The sequence below is a fragment of the Galeopterus variegatus genome, unplaced genomic scaffold (assembly GCF_000696425.1).
Source record: "Galeopterus variegatus unplaced genomic scaffold, G_variegatus-3.0.2 Scaffold5644, whole genome shotgun sequence".
NCBI lineage: Eukaryota > Metazoa > Chordata > Mammalia > Dermoptera > Cynocephalidae > Galeopterus > Galeopterus variegatus.
Genome location: NW_007731755.1, coordinates 26,939 through 42,004, shown reverse-complemented (window position 1 = coordinate 42,004; position 15,066 = coordinate 26,939). Strand labels below are relative to the sequence as shown.

Below are 15,066 nucleotides of genomic sequence, written 5' to 3'. Positions count from 1 at the left end.
CTGGGGAAAACAGCCTACCCGGAATAGCAGAGGCTTGTTGGATACTGGCCTCGTGGCACTTTCTGGGGGGAGGGCGGGACTATATCCTGCCCACCAAATTGCCACCTCATTGAGGCTGTGAAAGACCAACAGAAAATCAGAGAAGAGAAGGGGCAAGAGAGAGGGAGAGTGCCAGGGAAGAGCCAGGCGAGAGAGGGAGAGCAGAGGGTCCAGTGTTGTGTGTGCAAGTATCCTGAGGTCTGTGTGAGTATTTTGGGGTTGGTGTGGGCATCCTGGGGTCCGTGCTAGTATCCTAGGGTCTGTTTGAGCATCCTGGGGTTAGCATGAGCTGGACCACAGCAGCCATGCTGGACCAAGCTGGTCCAGGATCAGCAGCACCAGCATCATTCCCTCCTGACTTTGGCCTTCTCAGTCATCTGCTCTTGTCTCCGATTTAGGACCTGTGGTCAGGGAAGAGGCAGTGCCTAATAGGTTTGGGGTGGGATTGATAGATTTCAGGGGCTTAGAATGGGCTCCCAGTTCTCCTGCCTGCTGGTGGGGGCCCAAAATGCATCCCTCCATTTCTTCTTCCCTCTTTCCTTGCCATCCTCCCACCTTCTCTTGTCTCTTCCTCCTTCCCTCCCTGTATCCTTTGGAGTTGGCTCTCGTCCAGGTCCTCAGGGATGGATGGGGAGGACTCAAGGCCCCCCCTTGAGAGCAGAGTGTGGTGGAGCCTGTGAGTGTCCCTTGGGGCCGGGGGGAGTGAAGCCAGAGCAGGCGAGCTGTGACACCCTCTCCCCCACAGGTTCCTAGCAGGCGAGCACGGACGGTATGCAAAGTTGTGAATCCAGTGGCGACAGTGCGGATGACCCTCTCAGTCGTGGCCTGCGGAGAAGGGGACAGCCTCGTGTGGTGGTGATCGGTGCCGGCTTGGCTGGCCTGGCTGCGGCCAAAGCGCTTCTGGAGCAGGGCTTCACGGATGTCACTGTGCTTGAGGCTTCCAGCCGCATTGGAGGCCGTGTGCAGAGTGTGAAACTCGGTAAGCGCCGCATCAGTCCAGCCTCGCCACTTCCCAAGGTCACATTTTGTCCCCTAGCCCCCGGCCCTGCCTGAAATCTTATTCTTTTAGCTCCTTCCCTGGTATAAATGTTCCATCATGTATCCTGTGTGGCTGTTTTCCAGAAGTTTCCTTTGCTCCTAGCAACAGCCCTCTGAGGTGGCCATGGCGGGGCTTTGACCCCCATTGTTGGAGAACACTGACTTGGTGCATGACTTAGGGTTAACAGTGTTTAGGAGGGAAGGGACACTCAAAACCAATCTCTCTAGTCACTGGATGGGAGAGTTTCTATTTCACAAGAATGGGAATTCTGCAAGTCACTATTAGTCATCAGTTTTTGAGTATGAATTAGTGTATCGCAGTGAGAGCTAGCCCTAGGGTAATAGGAGCTCAGGTTAGCAGAGCTGGAAGGGGGTTTGGGGCCTCTTTCTGGGTGATGTGTGGGTCTTGGGATTGTCTAGGAAAAGGATCTGTCCAGATTGTAGACTAATGAGGACCCTGGAGAAAGCAGCCAGTTAAGAGACTTGCCCCAGGAGTGGGAAGATCTTTGCCAGGGGTCCTAGAGAGTGGGGAAATTGCCTGAAATGCAGCTGGAGGTCAGAGCTTTCCAGCCAACGGGGGCTCTGACCAATGAGGGGTTGAGTAGGAAGGGACCATGAAAGTGACCCAGTGAGACCACACATGGTGGCCTGGAGTGTGTGGGCTACATTGACCCTCTAGAGGCTTTTGTGTCTGTGTCTATTCTGACAGTAGGCAGCAAGGCCAAGCAGAGACTGTGTGCCCACTTGCTCAGAGAAATAGATGGTCAGGGTTAAACTAGTAGAGGCTGAGGACACACAGTGACCTTCTCTCTTCTTGCAGCAACATTGGTCACACTAAGAGTCTTCCCCTAGAGCAGTGCCTGGAAGGCATGTGTGGAGTTGTGCTGCCCTTCTCCTGGCACATTCAAGAGTGTCTGCTGGCAGTGAGGAGTGAAGTGCCATCCAAAGAACCCGTAGACCTGGGGACAGCCAACGAGGAAGCCCTAGGACTCTCTGCTGAGCACCTGATTGGCTGGCTGGGAGCTTTAGGGAAGGGGCGGCTCCTTTTATGATCATGCAGTCTTGATGAGACATTCAGGGTCTGATATAGAAACAGAAGATGGGAAAACATGGCCCGGTGTCAGTGGTAGCTGATGGCTGAGCCATGCCATGCAGGGATAGCATGGTATAAAGCAGTGAGGTGGGAGAGATGGGGCTGCAGGAGGCTGAGATGGTGCATGATTGATCAATCGATTGATGATTGGGAAAGCTTCCTTGGGGGCAGGAGCTCGGGTGGACTGAGATGATGGTGGGAGTTGGATAGGTAGTGATAAGAAGGAGGGGTAATGCATGTGGAATGATGTATGTGAGGAAGACAGAGACAGCGCCCTGCCAGGAGAGGGGTGGGCATGTCAGGGCAAATGTGTAGTGTGTGCAGACAAACAGGGCTGCAAGCCTGGCTGCAGCTGGACCTGCCACATTGTGAAATGGTAGCTGTGAACTTGTCAGTGTGAGAGCAGGGGTCAAGGACACTGTGGGGTAGGCGTGAAGATGGTGCCTGGTGCCCTTTGGATGCAGGGATGCAGCAAGGATGACAGAGTTGGAGGGTCACATGGGAGAGGGCAGGACACATCCTCAGAGGGGGTCTGCTTTGGGCCCCTACATCCTTGCAGGTCCTGGGGATAGATGTGGGGCACTGACCTTGCTCTTGATCTTGAACTGTTCACCTTGTTCCTGCTTTTGCTGAGTATCTGGGGTCAGGAAAGGTGTGCCATGTCAGGGCTGCCTAGTGGCTATGTGACTTGGAGCTTCCTGCTGGGCCATGGGAAGTGTTCGTGTCCCTCCCCAGAGTACTGGTCCCTTTCTTCTTGTGTTAGAAGCTCAAAGCAGGCAAGACACTTTTGGGAGCCCTAAGCCTGAGGCTGTAATGGAAGACTAGTAATTAAATGCCCTCAAAGCCCACCGGGAACCTACTGGAGGCAGACCACTTGGTTTTCAGCTTTTGGTGCCCTCCAGTCTGCCCACTTTTCCTGGACAAAGGGGCCTATACAGTCCCATCACTTCTTCCAGAGACACTAGGAAATTCTCTCTTGCTGGCTAAGGCATGAAGTTGTTTGTGTTTTCTTTGTATTTTAGCACATAGTTGAATATAGGGCTATTTTTAGTAACTGTCAGTTTAATTAGAAGCAACCCCAGGGAAGGGAAGACATGAAAAAGAGGAATGCCCAGTTTCTGGGGTGAGGGGTAATATCACTATTCATGAGAGTGTATCAGATAGCCATGGCTGCATAACAAACTGCCTCAAAGTGTAATGGCTTAAAACAACACCATTTTATTTGCACAAATTCTGGTGTTAGAAATTTGGGCAGGACTCAGGTGGTTCTTTTGCTGGCCTTGCCTGGGCTCCCCTATGTGGCTGCAGTCATCTGGCGGCTTGACTGGGCTGCTTTGTCTAAGATGGACTTATACCCATGTGTCTCGTGCTTGGCACAGGCCTCTGGCTGGGCCGTGTGTTTCCAGCAGGATAAGCCTGGGTTTCTTTCCATGGTTGTTATGTTCTAAGGGGGTGGGAGTGGAAGCCATGAGGCCCTTTGAGGCCTAGCTCTGAAGCCACAAACATCACTTTCACCATGTCACAAGTCTAGTCCAGATTCAAGGCATAGGGAAAGAGACTCCACCTCTCGATTGGAGGAATGGCAAAGTCACATTGCAAAGGGGCGTGTGTACAAGGATAGGAGGAATTATTGTGACCATCTTGGCAAACAATTTGGCACACATATATCTTGAATCAGTCCTGTAAAAACAAAATAAAACTCCAAACAGTGTTCCTATCTATTCTTCTTTCATTGTTTCAACTTCCCTAGGAGCTAGGCAGGGAAGGAGATGAATGTGTCACAGCCCCTGCAGCATCAGAGGAGGAAACTGAGGCCCAGGCACAGAGGTGACTTGCCTCAGAGTTCTGGTACCTTGTCTGGGATTGGGTTAGTAGAACCAATTCCCAGGCTCATCCGAGCTTGGACCTAGGAGTTGCCCTGGGTCCTGGTTAGACTCTCAGGGTCCCACCACCTGTGCCAAAGGATTAGAGCTTTATTTCCCCTGGAAGTCTCTTTTAGATGGCCTTGAGGAGGAATCTTTCCAGCTGGAATGTTTGCCCTCTCTCCTGCCCTATAGACTGACTTGGGAGGGGGGCATTTTCTGTCTGGGTGAGGGGCTTAGACTCTGAAGCCACTGGGGCTATTGAGGGATTGGAACAAGGCCAGATGGGGCCCTTGGTGTTTCACGGGAACTGTTGTACCCTCAGATGCCCACAGTATTTCTCCCTAGTGGGGAAGCACCGATGAGGAAGAGGGGCTTTGGGATCCGTTGTTATCCTAGAAGAATGAGGGTCTGGAAAAGGAGAGCCTTCCAGCTGGACCAGTGAGCTGACTTGGGGGCAAATCCTAGAGTCATTTGCGTGGTAGTTATCTCAGCTAGAAAGTGGTTTTCACTAGGAACTTTCACTGAAGACTTTGGTTTGTTAGAAGGGTTAGAGGGAGACTCTAATTCCCTTCCTTCCCTGTTGTAGGGGGTGGAAGGATCTTTTTGGAGGAAGGAGGGGAAACACTGTTCTGGCCCACTCTGAAGATGTCCCTGCCTCTCTAAGGGCCTGTTGTTGTCACCATCAGGAGACGCCACCTTTGAGCTGGGAGCCACCTGGATCCATGGCTCCCAGGGGAACCCCATCTATCATCTAGCAGAAGCCAATGGCCTCCTGGAAGAGACAACTGATGGGGAGCGCAGTGTGGGCCGCATTAGCCTCTATTCCAAGAATGGCGTGGCCTGCTACCTTACCAACCGTGGCCAGAGGATCCCCAAGGACGTGGTTGAGGAATTCAGCGATTTATACAACGAGGTGAGGTGTGAGCAGGGCAGCTGGGTGTGGGGCTGTGGGGGGAGTTGGGAGACCTGCTGGGGTCTTCTTCGTCTGGGTTGTTTTTGCATACTCTCTGGGCCTTATATCTTGAAAAACAGGGCAATGTGAGGATAAAATGAAGATGATGAATGCAGAAGTACTGGACAAGAGATTATTTCTCCAAAAGGCCTAACATCTTTTGTTAGATTTATTACCAGGTACTTGGCTGGTGGTGATTGTTATTGCTGTTGTTGTTTTGGATACTCTTATGACTGGTAATTTTTAAAAAACTTTATTTTCTAATTGTTCCTGGTATATAGAAATACTTGTATAACTGATTTTTGTATATTAATTTTAGCTACCTTGCTGAATTATTATTTTCATTTTAATAATATATCTATTATGTTAATTTATTAGCTTATACTTCAATGATATTTTGGAATTTTATGTATATAATCCTACACCAAAAATAAGAATTTTGATGTTTTCCTTCCTAATCCTTAGACCAGCATCATCTAATGGATCTTTCTGCAATGATGGAGATGTTTTAGACCTGTACTATTCAGTGTGCTAGTCACTAGTCACTTGTGGCTCTCAAGCACTTCAAATGCAGCTAGTGAAACTGAGGAACTAAATATTTAATTTGAATTGCTACAGGTGACTAGTGGCTACTGTTTGGATAGCACAGTCTTAGACTATTTCTTTTTCTTGCCTTATTGCACTGGTTAGTATCTCAGTGTGGTGTTAGAAGAGGCAATGACACATATCCTTGTTTATTCAGGTTTTAAAAAAACTTGTTATTAATTTAGTATCTTTCAATATTTCTGTGAACTGCACTGAACAAGCAGGTATTGTGCAGGCTGTGTCTTCTAATAGATTGTCACTTTAGTTTAATGACCCTTCACTCCCGGCCAGCAAATTGACCAGCAGGAACCTATTGTGCATTAATCTCTTGGGCATGGGACGAGAGAAATAACCCTTGCTTCGGGGGTGGTCTGTGCTCTGTGGAGGACGGGTACACTCAGTGTCTTGTACGTATGCACCAACACGGTATGTTGTGTTCAGTCCTGTAGTATTGTGTGTTCTCATTCACCTGCAAAGAGACTGGATTGTTAATGATCAGATAAGAACTGATATTCTTTGAAGCAGACCTTCCTGATTTACTGGGAATCAGTCACACCCTGATTTCCAGGTTGTTGCCAGTGCTTCAAGCATGGAAGCCTCTTGAGAATGAATTTCAGGGCCTGTGGCTTGTTCTTTTAAATGTCCTTAAAAGTAGATCCTCATCAACTTCTGCTGCTCGATTTGATTTTTGAAAGCCAAGAGTGTGAGCCATAAAAAACAGGGTGGATAAGGTGGGTTATCAATTTAGATGGTGATGCTTTGGATCAGAAAGTGTAACCATGAGGTCAAGATTTCCTTGTGTGGCCCTTAACCAATGCTGGAGGCCACCCAAAGAGATGTGTTCTAAGCATGTGAAGCCCTGCCTGAGGGTGGATTCACAATAAATATACAGCCCCCAAAGATGATGGATTTGAAGAATCACTCATTTGAATGTGTTATATTTATTAACAAATAAATGAGTTTGTGCAGTAGTATCATATAGAGCTTGTGTCTAGAGTAAGACTACTTTGATTGGAATACCCATTCTACCATTCATTAGCTGTGTAATCTCGGGCAAGTTATTGAGCTTCTGTGAGCGTTATTTTCCTCATCTGTAAAATGGACACAGTTGTATCTACTTCATAGTACCATGAGGATTAAATGAGATCCTGATGAAAATGCTTAATGAGAATTGGAATGAGTATTACTAGCTCTCACAGACCCGTCCCATTTTCCTTGGGTCATATCAGCAAGGTGTCATTTAACCCAAGAGAGGAGACTGTACGCATATGACAGACCCATGTTCAGTTAAGCCTGTTCTAGTTGGTGGTTGACACAAAGAATCGTACAGATGGACTGAATTTGTTGCTCCTCAGCTGGGCATTTTGGCCTCTAGTCAACACTAGCTAAGGACTGGCTACCATGTTGCTTATCGCCCAAGGAAAGAGCCCAGGGAGGAGGAGGTGGGTTGAAAGCCTGACTCCTTGGCAGTGGTCCTGGGTGAGGAATTTGCTGAGGGCTCCATTTAAGGCTAAACACCCAGCATCTTGTGACTGTAGAGGAAAACCAAAACAATTTAACTCATTTTTTTTCATTTTAATTTATACTTCAGAGATATGTTTAATTCATGTTTCTCTCATGGGGCATGGGAGGGTGGACATAATGGGCTTTTCCACCCTCCTTCCTCCTGTGGCTCTAGGGCCTAGCCCAGGGCTGGGGTGCAGGGCAGACGTCATGCCCTTCATGGGGCATGGGAGGGTGGACATAATGGGCTTTTCCACCGTCCTTCCTCCTGTGGCTCTAGGGCCTAGCCCAGGGCTGGGGTGCAGGGCAGACGTCATGCCCAGGAACGTGACCAAATGCAAACTCACTGTCGGAAGGGAAATACAGCATTCATCAGCACCAGCCATGGAGGTCCGGCCAGGGAGCCTCTGTTCGCCCATGTCCTGGGGGTGACAGCAGGGGGCTGTGGTCATGCTTCCATCCTGGTCACAGCCCCTCAGTGATGCCAGCATCTTACATTAAGTCTAGAGTCCTTACTTAACATGACTCTTAGCCTTTTATGCCCTGGCCCCTGCCTGCCTTTCCACAGTCATCTCTTGCAACTTTCTCTTTCCTTGCTATCCCCTCCAGCAAGGCTGACCCACAGTGTGTTTCCTAAATGCATCTCCGTCTCTTTTTCATCTTGGAGTATGCTGCTCCCTCCACCTTAAACTTTTCTTCTCTCTCCCACTGCCAACCTGGATGTCTCCTGACGGTCCAGAATTGTCTGGGTTGATCTCACAACCCCCTGAGCACTTTCCTATCCCAGCACATGATGTAGAAATGTGTAGAAACAGCCCAGTTATGGACTGTCTTCCCAACTTGAGTGCGGCAGGGGCTGGGGCCCATGTCTTTCTTGCCTGCCATTACAACCTGTGTCTAGCACTGAGCGCAGTAAATGTTTGTTTTTTTTTTAATAAGAAAATGAAATTTATTGCTTACAGCTTCTGAGGCTGGGAAGTCCAAAGTCCATCTGTTTTTTATTTTAATTTATTTTTATTGAAACATAATTGATTATACATATTTGTGGGGTACAGAGTTGACTATCAATACTTGTATATAATATGTGATGACCAAATCTTGGTAATTAGCATATTCATCTTTACAAAACATAATCATTCTTTGTGTCCATTAACTAATACCTTCCTCCTTCCCCTTTCCCACTTTTTTTTTTTAATTCCAAATTTTATTTTATTTTGTCAATATACAATGTGGTTGGTTATTGTGGCCAATTACCGCAGTAAATGTTCTTGAGTGAATGCTGGGGTTCAGACCTGGCCTGGGGGAATCCCAGGCATACCCCAGGACTGGCTTACTTTCTTCAGGTATCTGCCCCTGTTTGGGGGTTAGATATGGCAGGCCGGGGAGACATTAGGACCTTGTTCCAAGGGACCGATCATCATTATCTATCCATGAGGTGTGGGTTGGAATTCTTCTTTTTTTTTTTTTTTTTTTCCTTTTTGTCTTTTTTCGTGACCAGCAACGGATCGCAACCCTCAGTGTCGCACCCGTACCGGACCGGGACCGGCAACGGGATCGCAACCCTCAGTGTCGCACCCGCACCTCGCTCAGCCAGTGAGCGGCCGGTCTGTATGTGGGATCCAAACCTTCGGCAGGAGCGCCACTGCGCTCTCAAGCGGCGCACTGTAGCAGTGCGCCACCGGGCCGGCCCATGGAATTCTTGCTGAAATATGCCCATGATTGTGTTTCCATTCCTTGGCACACTAGGGTCTCCTTGAGATCATTCCTTCTGTGTTCCTCCCTCTCTTCCACACCCCATCTTCCAGAAAACAGGGTGTTTTGTATGGAGCAGAACAGGACCAGGGAGGTGTCTCTGAGAGATCAAATTTCAGAGCCCGTCTGCTCTATCTCCCCCAAAACACTGGCCAGGGACAGCTCCAGGCTGCCTTGTTGGGAGACAGCAGAGCAGACACACTCTGCCAGGGCTGGCAGGGAAAGGGCTTGTGCAATGGGTTCTTGTTCTCCAGTGCAGAGGAGAGTCCACGTAGACCTGTGCAGAGCCCGTGAAGGAGGGGTTTCTTTCCCACAGACTGTCCAGGCACCAAATGTTTCTGTTGGTTCTGCCCCCATCCCTCACGGGCCTGCAGATGAGGAGGTGGCTGCCCAAGGCAGCTTGCCATCTCTCAGCTTTGGTTCTGTGGGTGCAGTTTCAGTGCAGCATTAAGCACAATATTGATTCCCCAGGGGAGAGCAGCCAGGGGCTTGGCACATCTGGGGGATACTGGGGAGCCGGTACTTTTGAGTTGGGGTCCTTCTATTTGAGATGGAGGTGCAATGAGGGAGTGTGTTCTCAGCCTCCTGGGGTCTCTCTGGCAGGTCTATAACTTGACCCAGGAGTTCTTCCGGAATGGTAAACCAGTCAATGCTGAGAGTCAGAACAGCGTGGGGGTGTTCACCCGGGACGAGGTGCGCAATCGCATCAGGGATGACCCCGATGACCTGGAGGCCACTAAGCGCCTGAAGCTCGCCATGATCCAGCAGTACCTAAAGGTATCTTTGCTGTGGAGTCCAGGTGCCAGAGTGAGCAAGACTGGTTCTGGGGCAGTCTGGGTCCTGGGAGGGCTGTGCTGCTCGGAGGGCTGGCTCCCACTTGATCACCTGGCTTCTCTTTGGGTCTTCCCACAGGTGGAGAGCTGTGAGAGCAGCTCACACAGCATGGACGAAGTGTCCCTGAGCGCCTTTGGGGAGTGGACCGAGATCCCCGGCGCCCACCACATCATCCCCTCAGGCTTTATGCGGGTTGTGGAGCTGCTGGCCGAGGGCATCCCTGCTCACGTTATCCAGCTGGGGAAACCTGTCCGTTGCATTCATTGGGACCAGGCCTCAGCCCGCCCTCGGGGCCCTGAGATTGAGCCCCGGGGTGAGGGTGACCATAATCATGACACTGGGGAGGGTGGCCAGGGTGGCAAGGAGCTGCAGGGGGGCATGTGGGATGAGGACCAGCAGTGGCCAGTGGTGGTGGAGTGTGAGGACTGTGAGGTGATCCCAGCGGACCACGTGATCGTGACCGTGTCGCTGGGTGTGCTCAAGAGGCAGTACGCCAGCTTCTTCCGGCCAGGCCTGCCCACAGAGAAGGTGGCTGCCATCCACCGCCTGGGCATCAGCACCACCGACAAGATCTTTCTTGAATTTGAGGAACCCTTCTGGGGCCCTGAGTGCAATAGCCTACAGTTTGTGTGGGAGGATGAGGCGGAGAGCCGCACCCTCACCTATCCGCCCGAGCTCTGGTACCGCAAGATCTGTGGCTTCGATGTCTTGTACCCGCCGGAGCGCTATGGCCATGTGCTGAGCGGCTGGATCTGCGGGGAGGAGGCCCTTGTCATGGAGAAGTGTGATGATGAGGCGGTAGCGGAGATCTGCACGGAGATGCTGCGCCTGTTCACAGGTGCGCCCCACCGCCCGCGCCCACCCGGCCTCTTCCTCACCCGCCGTCCTCTGCTAGACCCGTGGCAGCTGTCCCCTCCAAGACTGTGAAACGGAGGTGGCTGTGCCCACTGCGAGAGCCACAGCAGGGTGCCATGCTCAGCCTGGGGCTCCTGAATTACTCCCAGTTTGGAGCTTGAAACACTGAAAACGATGGGTGCTATGTTTCTTCTCTCTTTCTAAGGGCTGATGGTAAAAAACTCAGACATCACCACCAACTGCCCATTTCCTACTTGTACTGTCTTGCTAGGAGTTGGATTTGTGTTTTGCTCTCTGATTCTTGTAATTGAACATTTTCACCCACTGTCCCAGGAGGGCCTCACAAGAACGCCTGCCATTAGAAGGGGAAACATGATTATCTTCAGTGTTTTTTGAAATAGGGAAACTAAGGCCACAAAAGATGGGTGTTTTGCTAGGAGTCACAGATGGTGTCAAGGAAGTACACAGCTGGAGCCCCAGCCTCCGTCCCTCCCCTCCATCCTCCATGCCCACCCCTGGCAGCCTGTCTTCCTGAGCCCCGAGGTGGGGTGGGAGCTGGCCATTCAGATATGTCTTCTGTGTGCAGCTGTTTCTCATCTTCCCTCCCCTTGGCTCTTTGACTTCCCAACAGGGAACCCCAACATTCCAAAACCCCGGCGAATCCTGCGCTCAGCCTGGGGCAGCAACCCCTACTTCCGAGGCTCTTATTCGTACACGCAGGTGGGCTCGAGCGGGGCAGATGTGGAGAAGCTGGCCAAGCCCCTGCCATACACGGAGAGCTCCAAGACGGCGGTGAGGAGCGTGGAGGGTGCAGGGCGAGGAGGGGCACAGGGCGTGGGTATTCTGTATGTGCATCTGGTCCAGGGAGGGTGAGGAGGGTTAGGATAGTGTTCGCTACAGGGTGCTAAGGTGAAGCGGGGACGGATAGCTCCTGTAATGAAAGAGAAAAGAAGAAGAAAACGTGCACTTAACATCTGGAAGAAAAAGTGGAGTCAAATCAGAACTTTAAGTGCTTTCTTGAGGTTGTGAAAACTGTGCCATTCTGTGGTCTGCTGGCCAATATGGTAGCCCTTAGCCACATTTAATGTAAATTTATTTAATTAAAATTTAAATTAATAAATTAAAAGTTTAGTTCCCTGGTTGTACTACTCACATTTCAAGTTCAATAGCCACCTATGGCCAGTGGCTACCATATTAGATTGTGTAGCTACAGATCATTTCCAGCATCATAGAATGTTCTATTGGATAGCATTGACTCAATGGAAATTTTGTCCTAATACTTTTAGGAAATTAAATTGATAATACTGCCTCTTCCCAAAATTATGTCAGCTGTACACTAAAATTAGTAAATCTGAGAGAAATATATATTTTTGCACTGTGCCTGCCTGGCTGTGCTCAGGGGGAGAAAGAAAAGGACTGGTAAAAAAAAAAAAAAAAAAAAAGGTTCTCAGAAAGGCCCTTAGTGCTGCCATATCCATCTTCCTCCAAAGCAGACCTTCTCTTGTCACCTGCATCAGTTAGGACTAGTGCATATAACAGAAAGCAAAGAAAAACAAAAATAAAGATGGCTTAAAAAGACAGAAGCTTACCTCCATCACATAAAAGGAAATCTGGAGGCAGGTGTCAGGACCCTATGTCATTAGCATGTGGCTCCCATCTTTAAGGCCAACTTGTCCAAGAGGGCTGCAGAGGTTCCAGCTCTCACATGTGCATCTTAGGCTGGAAGGAGGAGAAAAAGGCAGATGGGCAGAGGAGGTGAACCCTTGGAACTGAGTCTGATGTTTCTAAGCAACAGTATACTTGAAGCTCATTGGCCGGAACTTAGTCACATGACCATACCTAGCTGCTGGAGAGGCTGGGCCACATTTTATTTTGGATGGCAATGGACCCAGTTAAAAATTAGGGCTTTGTTACTGGGGAGAAAGAGGAGAATGGGTGGAGGTGGGAGTAGGCAGCTTGTGCTCTGCCACAGTACACACCCCCCTTTCAGTTTAACAGTCTCAGTGGCTCTTTGGTGCGTTACAGCCTGACTACTCAGAGTGGGTGGTCTGTGGACCGGCAACTGCCTCACCTGGGAGCTTTTTAGAACTGCAGACTCTCAGCCCACCTCAGACTGCTGAATTAAAAACCACATTCTATCAGGATCCACACTGGTGGCTTTGCACATTCAGCTTGAGAGGCACTGGGATAAAGTTCAAGTGCAAGCTTGCGATGCAAGAACTTGTACTTTGCCTGGACCTCACCTGGATGGCCTGCTTTCTCAAGGTTGAGCCCTGGCTGTACTACAGTTCTCATGGTTTCCCAAATAACGCTGCCTTAGTGCATTTTTGCCCCTACTTTTCCCTCTGTCTGAAGTGTCCTTTGCCTGTTTATTCGCCCAGCATCTTCCAAGAGCCAGTCCAAAGGTCCTGTCCTCTGGGAAGCTTTGTGGGATCCCCCCGACAGCAAGCCTCTTCTCTGGGCTTTCAGCGCCTCGCCCAAACACCCATCACGTCACGTATGACGCTGTTTAGTAATTGGGTTTCGTGTCTGGCTTCCCCACCAGCATGGAAGCTCCACAAAGCAGCAGCCCGGTCACCTTTTATCTTCCAAGTGCCCAGAACAGTCCCTGGACTCTAATAGGGGCTCCATAAAGGTTTGTTAAATTACCACCTAACTTTATTGAGTGCTTACGTTCTTCCACGTTCTAAGTGCTTTAGGTACATGATTTCACTTAATCCTGATGACCACCTTCAAGAAGCAGGTGGTATAAACCTGTTTGGCAGATGAGAAAATCAAGGCTTAGAAAGGTTAAACCACTTGCCCTGAGTTCGCTGGTAAGAGGCACAAGGAGCCTTTGAGACTGCAGAGCCTGGACTCCTGACAGCCTCAGGACAGAAAGAACTGAGGCCTGGGCGTTTGGGGAAGCAGAAGGGAAGGTGGCCAGGTGGGAAGGGCAGCTCCTCATCCTGTGGAAGGAGCAATACCTGCATCTTGGTCTTCTCTGATTTGTAGTATGGATGGGGGGATCTGGGGCAGATGGGAAGCCTCTTGGTGGCTCCTGCTGTCCCTCCACCCCCACCTGCCTTTCCCCCCACCCAGCCCATGCAGGTGCTGTTCTCTGGTGAGGCCACCCACCGCAAGTACTACTCCACCACCCATGGTGCTCTGCTCTCTGGCCAGCGTGAGGCTTCCCGTCTCATCGAGATGTACCGAGACCTCTTCCAGCAGGCGACCTGAGGGCCATCCTCATTGCTGAGCGTGTTCCTTGAAGAACCACTAACTCGTGACTGCCGGCCCCTGCCCCTTGCTGCTGCGTGCTCCTAACTTCCTACTCCTCTGTAGAATAGATTTATATCTTTGGTAGAGCTAGACACCCCGATGGGCTCCAGACCCAGTCCTGTAGCTTTTCCTTTTCCCCATGCTGGGTGGTAACCAGGGTGGGGCCCACTGCCGATTTACCTCTGTGCCCAACCGCTGGCCTCCCACTGGCCTCCCGTGCCTCCCCTTCTCTCCCACCTAGTTATTGTAAGTGCCTTCAATACTTTGCATTTTGGAATAATAAAAGAGGCCACCCTTCCTTTGCTCCTCAGCCTCTGTGCGTGTGTGTTGATCACACTCCCTTTGAGTGAGGGGATGGTGAGGGGAGCCATGGTCTAGCTCTGCCCCCAGAAGGGAAGGTGCCTGCCTTTACTGGGAGGGGTACCCACTCGCCCCAGTCTGTTTGTGGCATTTACCTTCCTGCCGGCCAGCGAGGCCTCTTGGGAATAAGGGCCTCTCACTGCCTGGCCCCTGCTCCTTCAGGACTGGCCTGGGTCTGCTACTGGCCTTTGCTGGACTTCTCAGAGCTTGATTGGATGACAAGCTGCATGGAGTGAAGGTGAGTTCCATGGGAGGGGACACTAGTTATGGTTCTGTGCCAAGCTCAGATGTGTTCATTATTGATCAGTGTCACCTGGCAATGGGGCTGTGGGTCTGGCTCTTGGGGTGGCTGCTTTTGAACCTCTGGGAAGGAGGATAGTCTGCCCATTTTTTTTGGCAGGGGGGCTATCCTAAATGTTGCCCACCCACTATGTTCCAAGGCTTGCCACTTATTGGGGGGTAGACTTTTTTTTTCTGAGTGAAAACACACGCACTCCCTTATATACAGTCACCCACATATACACACACTTACACCCCACTTACCCACATGCAAACATATACACACACATGCACTTCTGCATCTACACGTATACTTATATGCATGTGTACACTCCCCTGTACGCTGCACATGCACATGCCTACACATACACACAACCACACCTACACACACTAGCGCAGAACCTTAAAGAACATTTAGTCATTTTCTTACTCCACGTTTCTAGTGATAGAATTTGCATTCTATAGAGTTGAGGGGTGGAGTGGTAGGGAGGAGCTGTGAAAAGCTGGCTGGGCCCCTCCGGTCTAACTCCATGTGAGCTTAGGCTGGATCCCCTGCTCAGACATTAGGGCCTGCCCGTGACAGACTCTACATTCTCTCCCCTAAGTTATGATGGGGATGTCCAACACACAGACACACCTGTACCCCCCCC

At 50.3% G+C, this 15,066-nt stretch overlaps 1 protein-coding gene across 2 annotated transcripts; it reads left to right on the top strand.

The window, feature by feature from the left end:
• The first annotated feature begins 782 nt into the window (after positions 1-782).
• SMOX (spermine oxidase) lies at positions 783-14,087 on the top strand. 2 transcript variants are annotated; one of them, XM_008589768.1, is made up of 7 exons: positions 783-1,018; positions 4,722-4,948; positions 9,431-9,604; positions 9,740-10,499; positions 11,148-11,308; positions 13,062-13,151; positions 13,598-14,087. In XM_008589768.1, the coding sequence occupies exons 1-7, from the start codon at positions 811-813 to the stop codon at positions 13,733-13,735; spliced, it is 1,758 nt and encodes a 585-aa protein (XP_008587990.1). In that variant the 5' UTR covers positions 783-810; the 3' UTR covers positions 13,736-14,087. The 2 variants fall into 2 exon arrangements, with proteins under 2 accessions (XP_008587990.1, XP_008587989.1); XM_008589767.1 differs by lacking the exon at positions 13,062-13,151.
• The last annotated feature ends 979 nt before the right edge of the window (positions 14,088-15,066 follow it).

Excerpts from the sequence above, each read along its gene's own strand:
- SMOX (XM_008589768.1), top strand. The coding sequence starts at position 811 with ATGCAAAGTTGTGAATCCAGTGGCGACAGTGCGGATGACCCTCTCAGT. Across the intron at positions 1,019-4,721 it reads TGTGCAGAGTGTGAAACTCG|GAGACGCCACCTTTGAGCTG; the intron begins GTAAGCGCCGCA and ends TGTCACCATCAG. Across the intron at positions 9,605-9,739 it reads TGATCCAGCAGTACCTAAAG|GTGGAGAGCTGTGAGAGCAG; the intron begins GTATCTTTGCTG and ends GTCTTCCCACAG.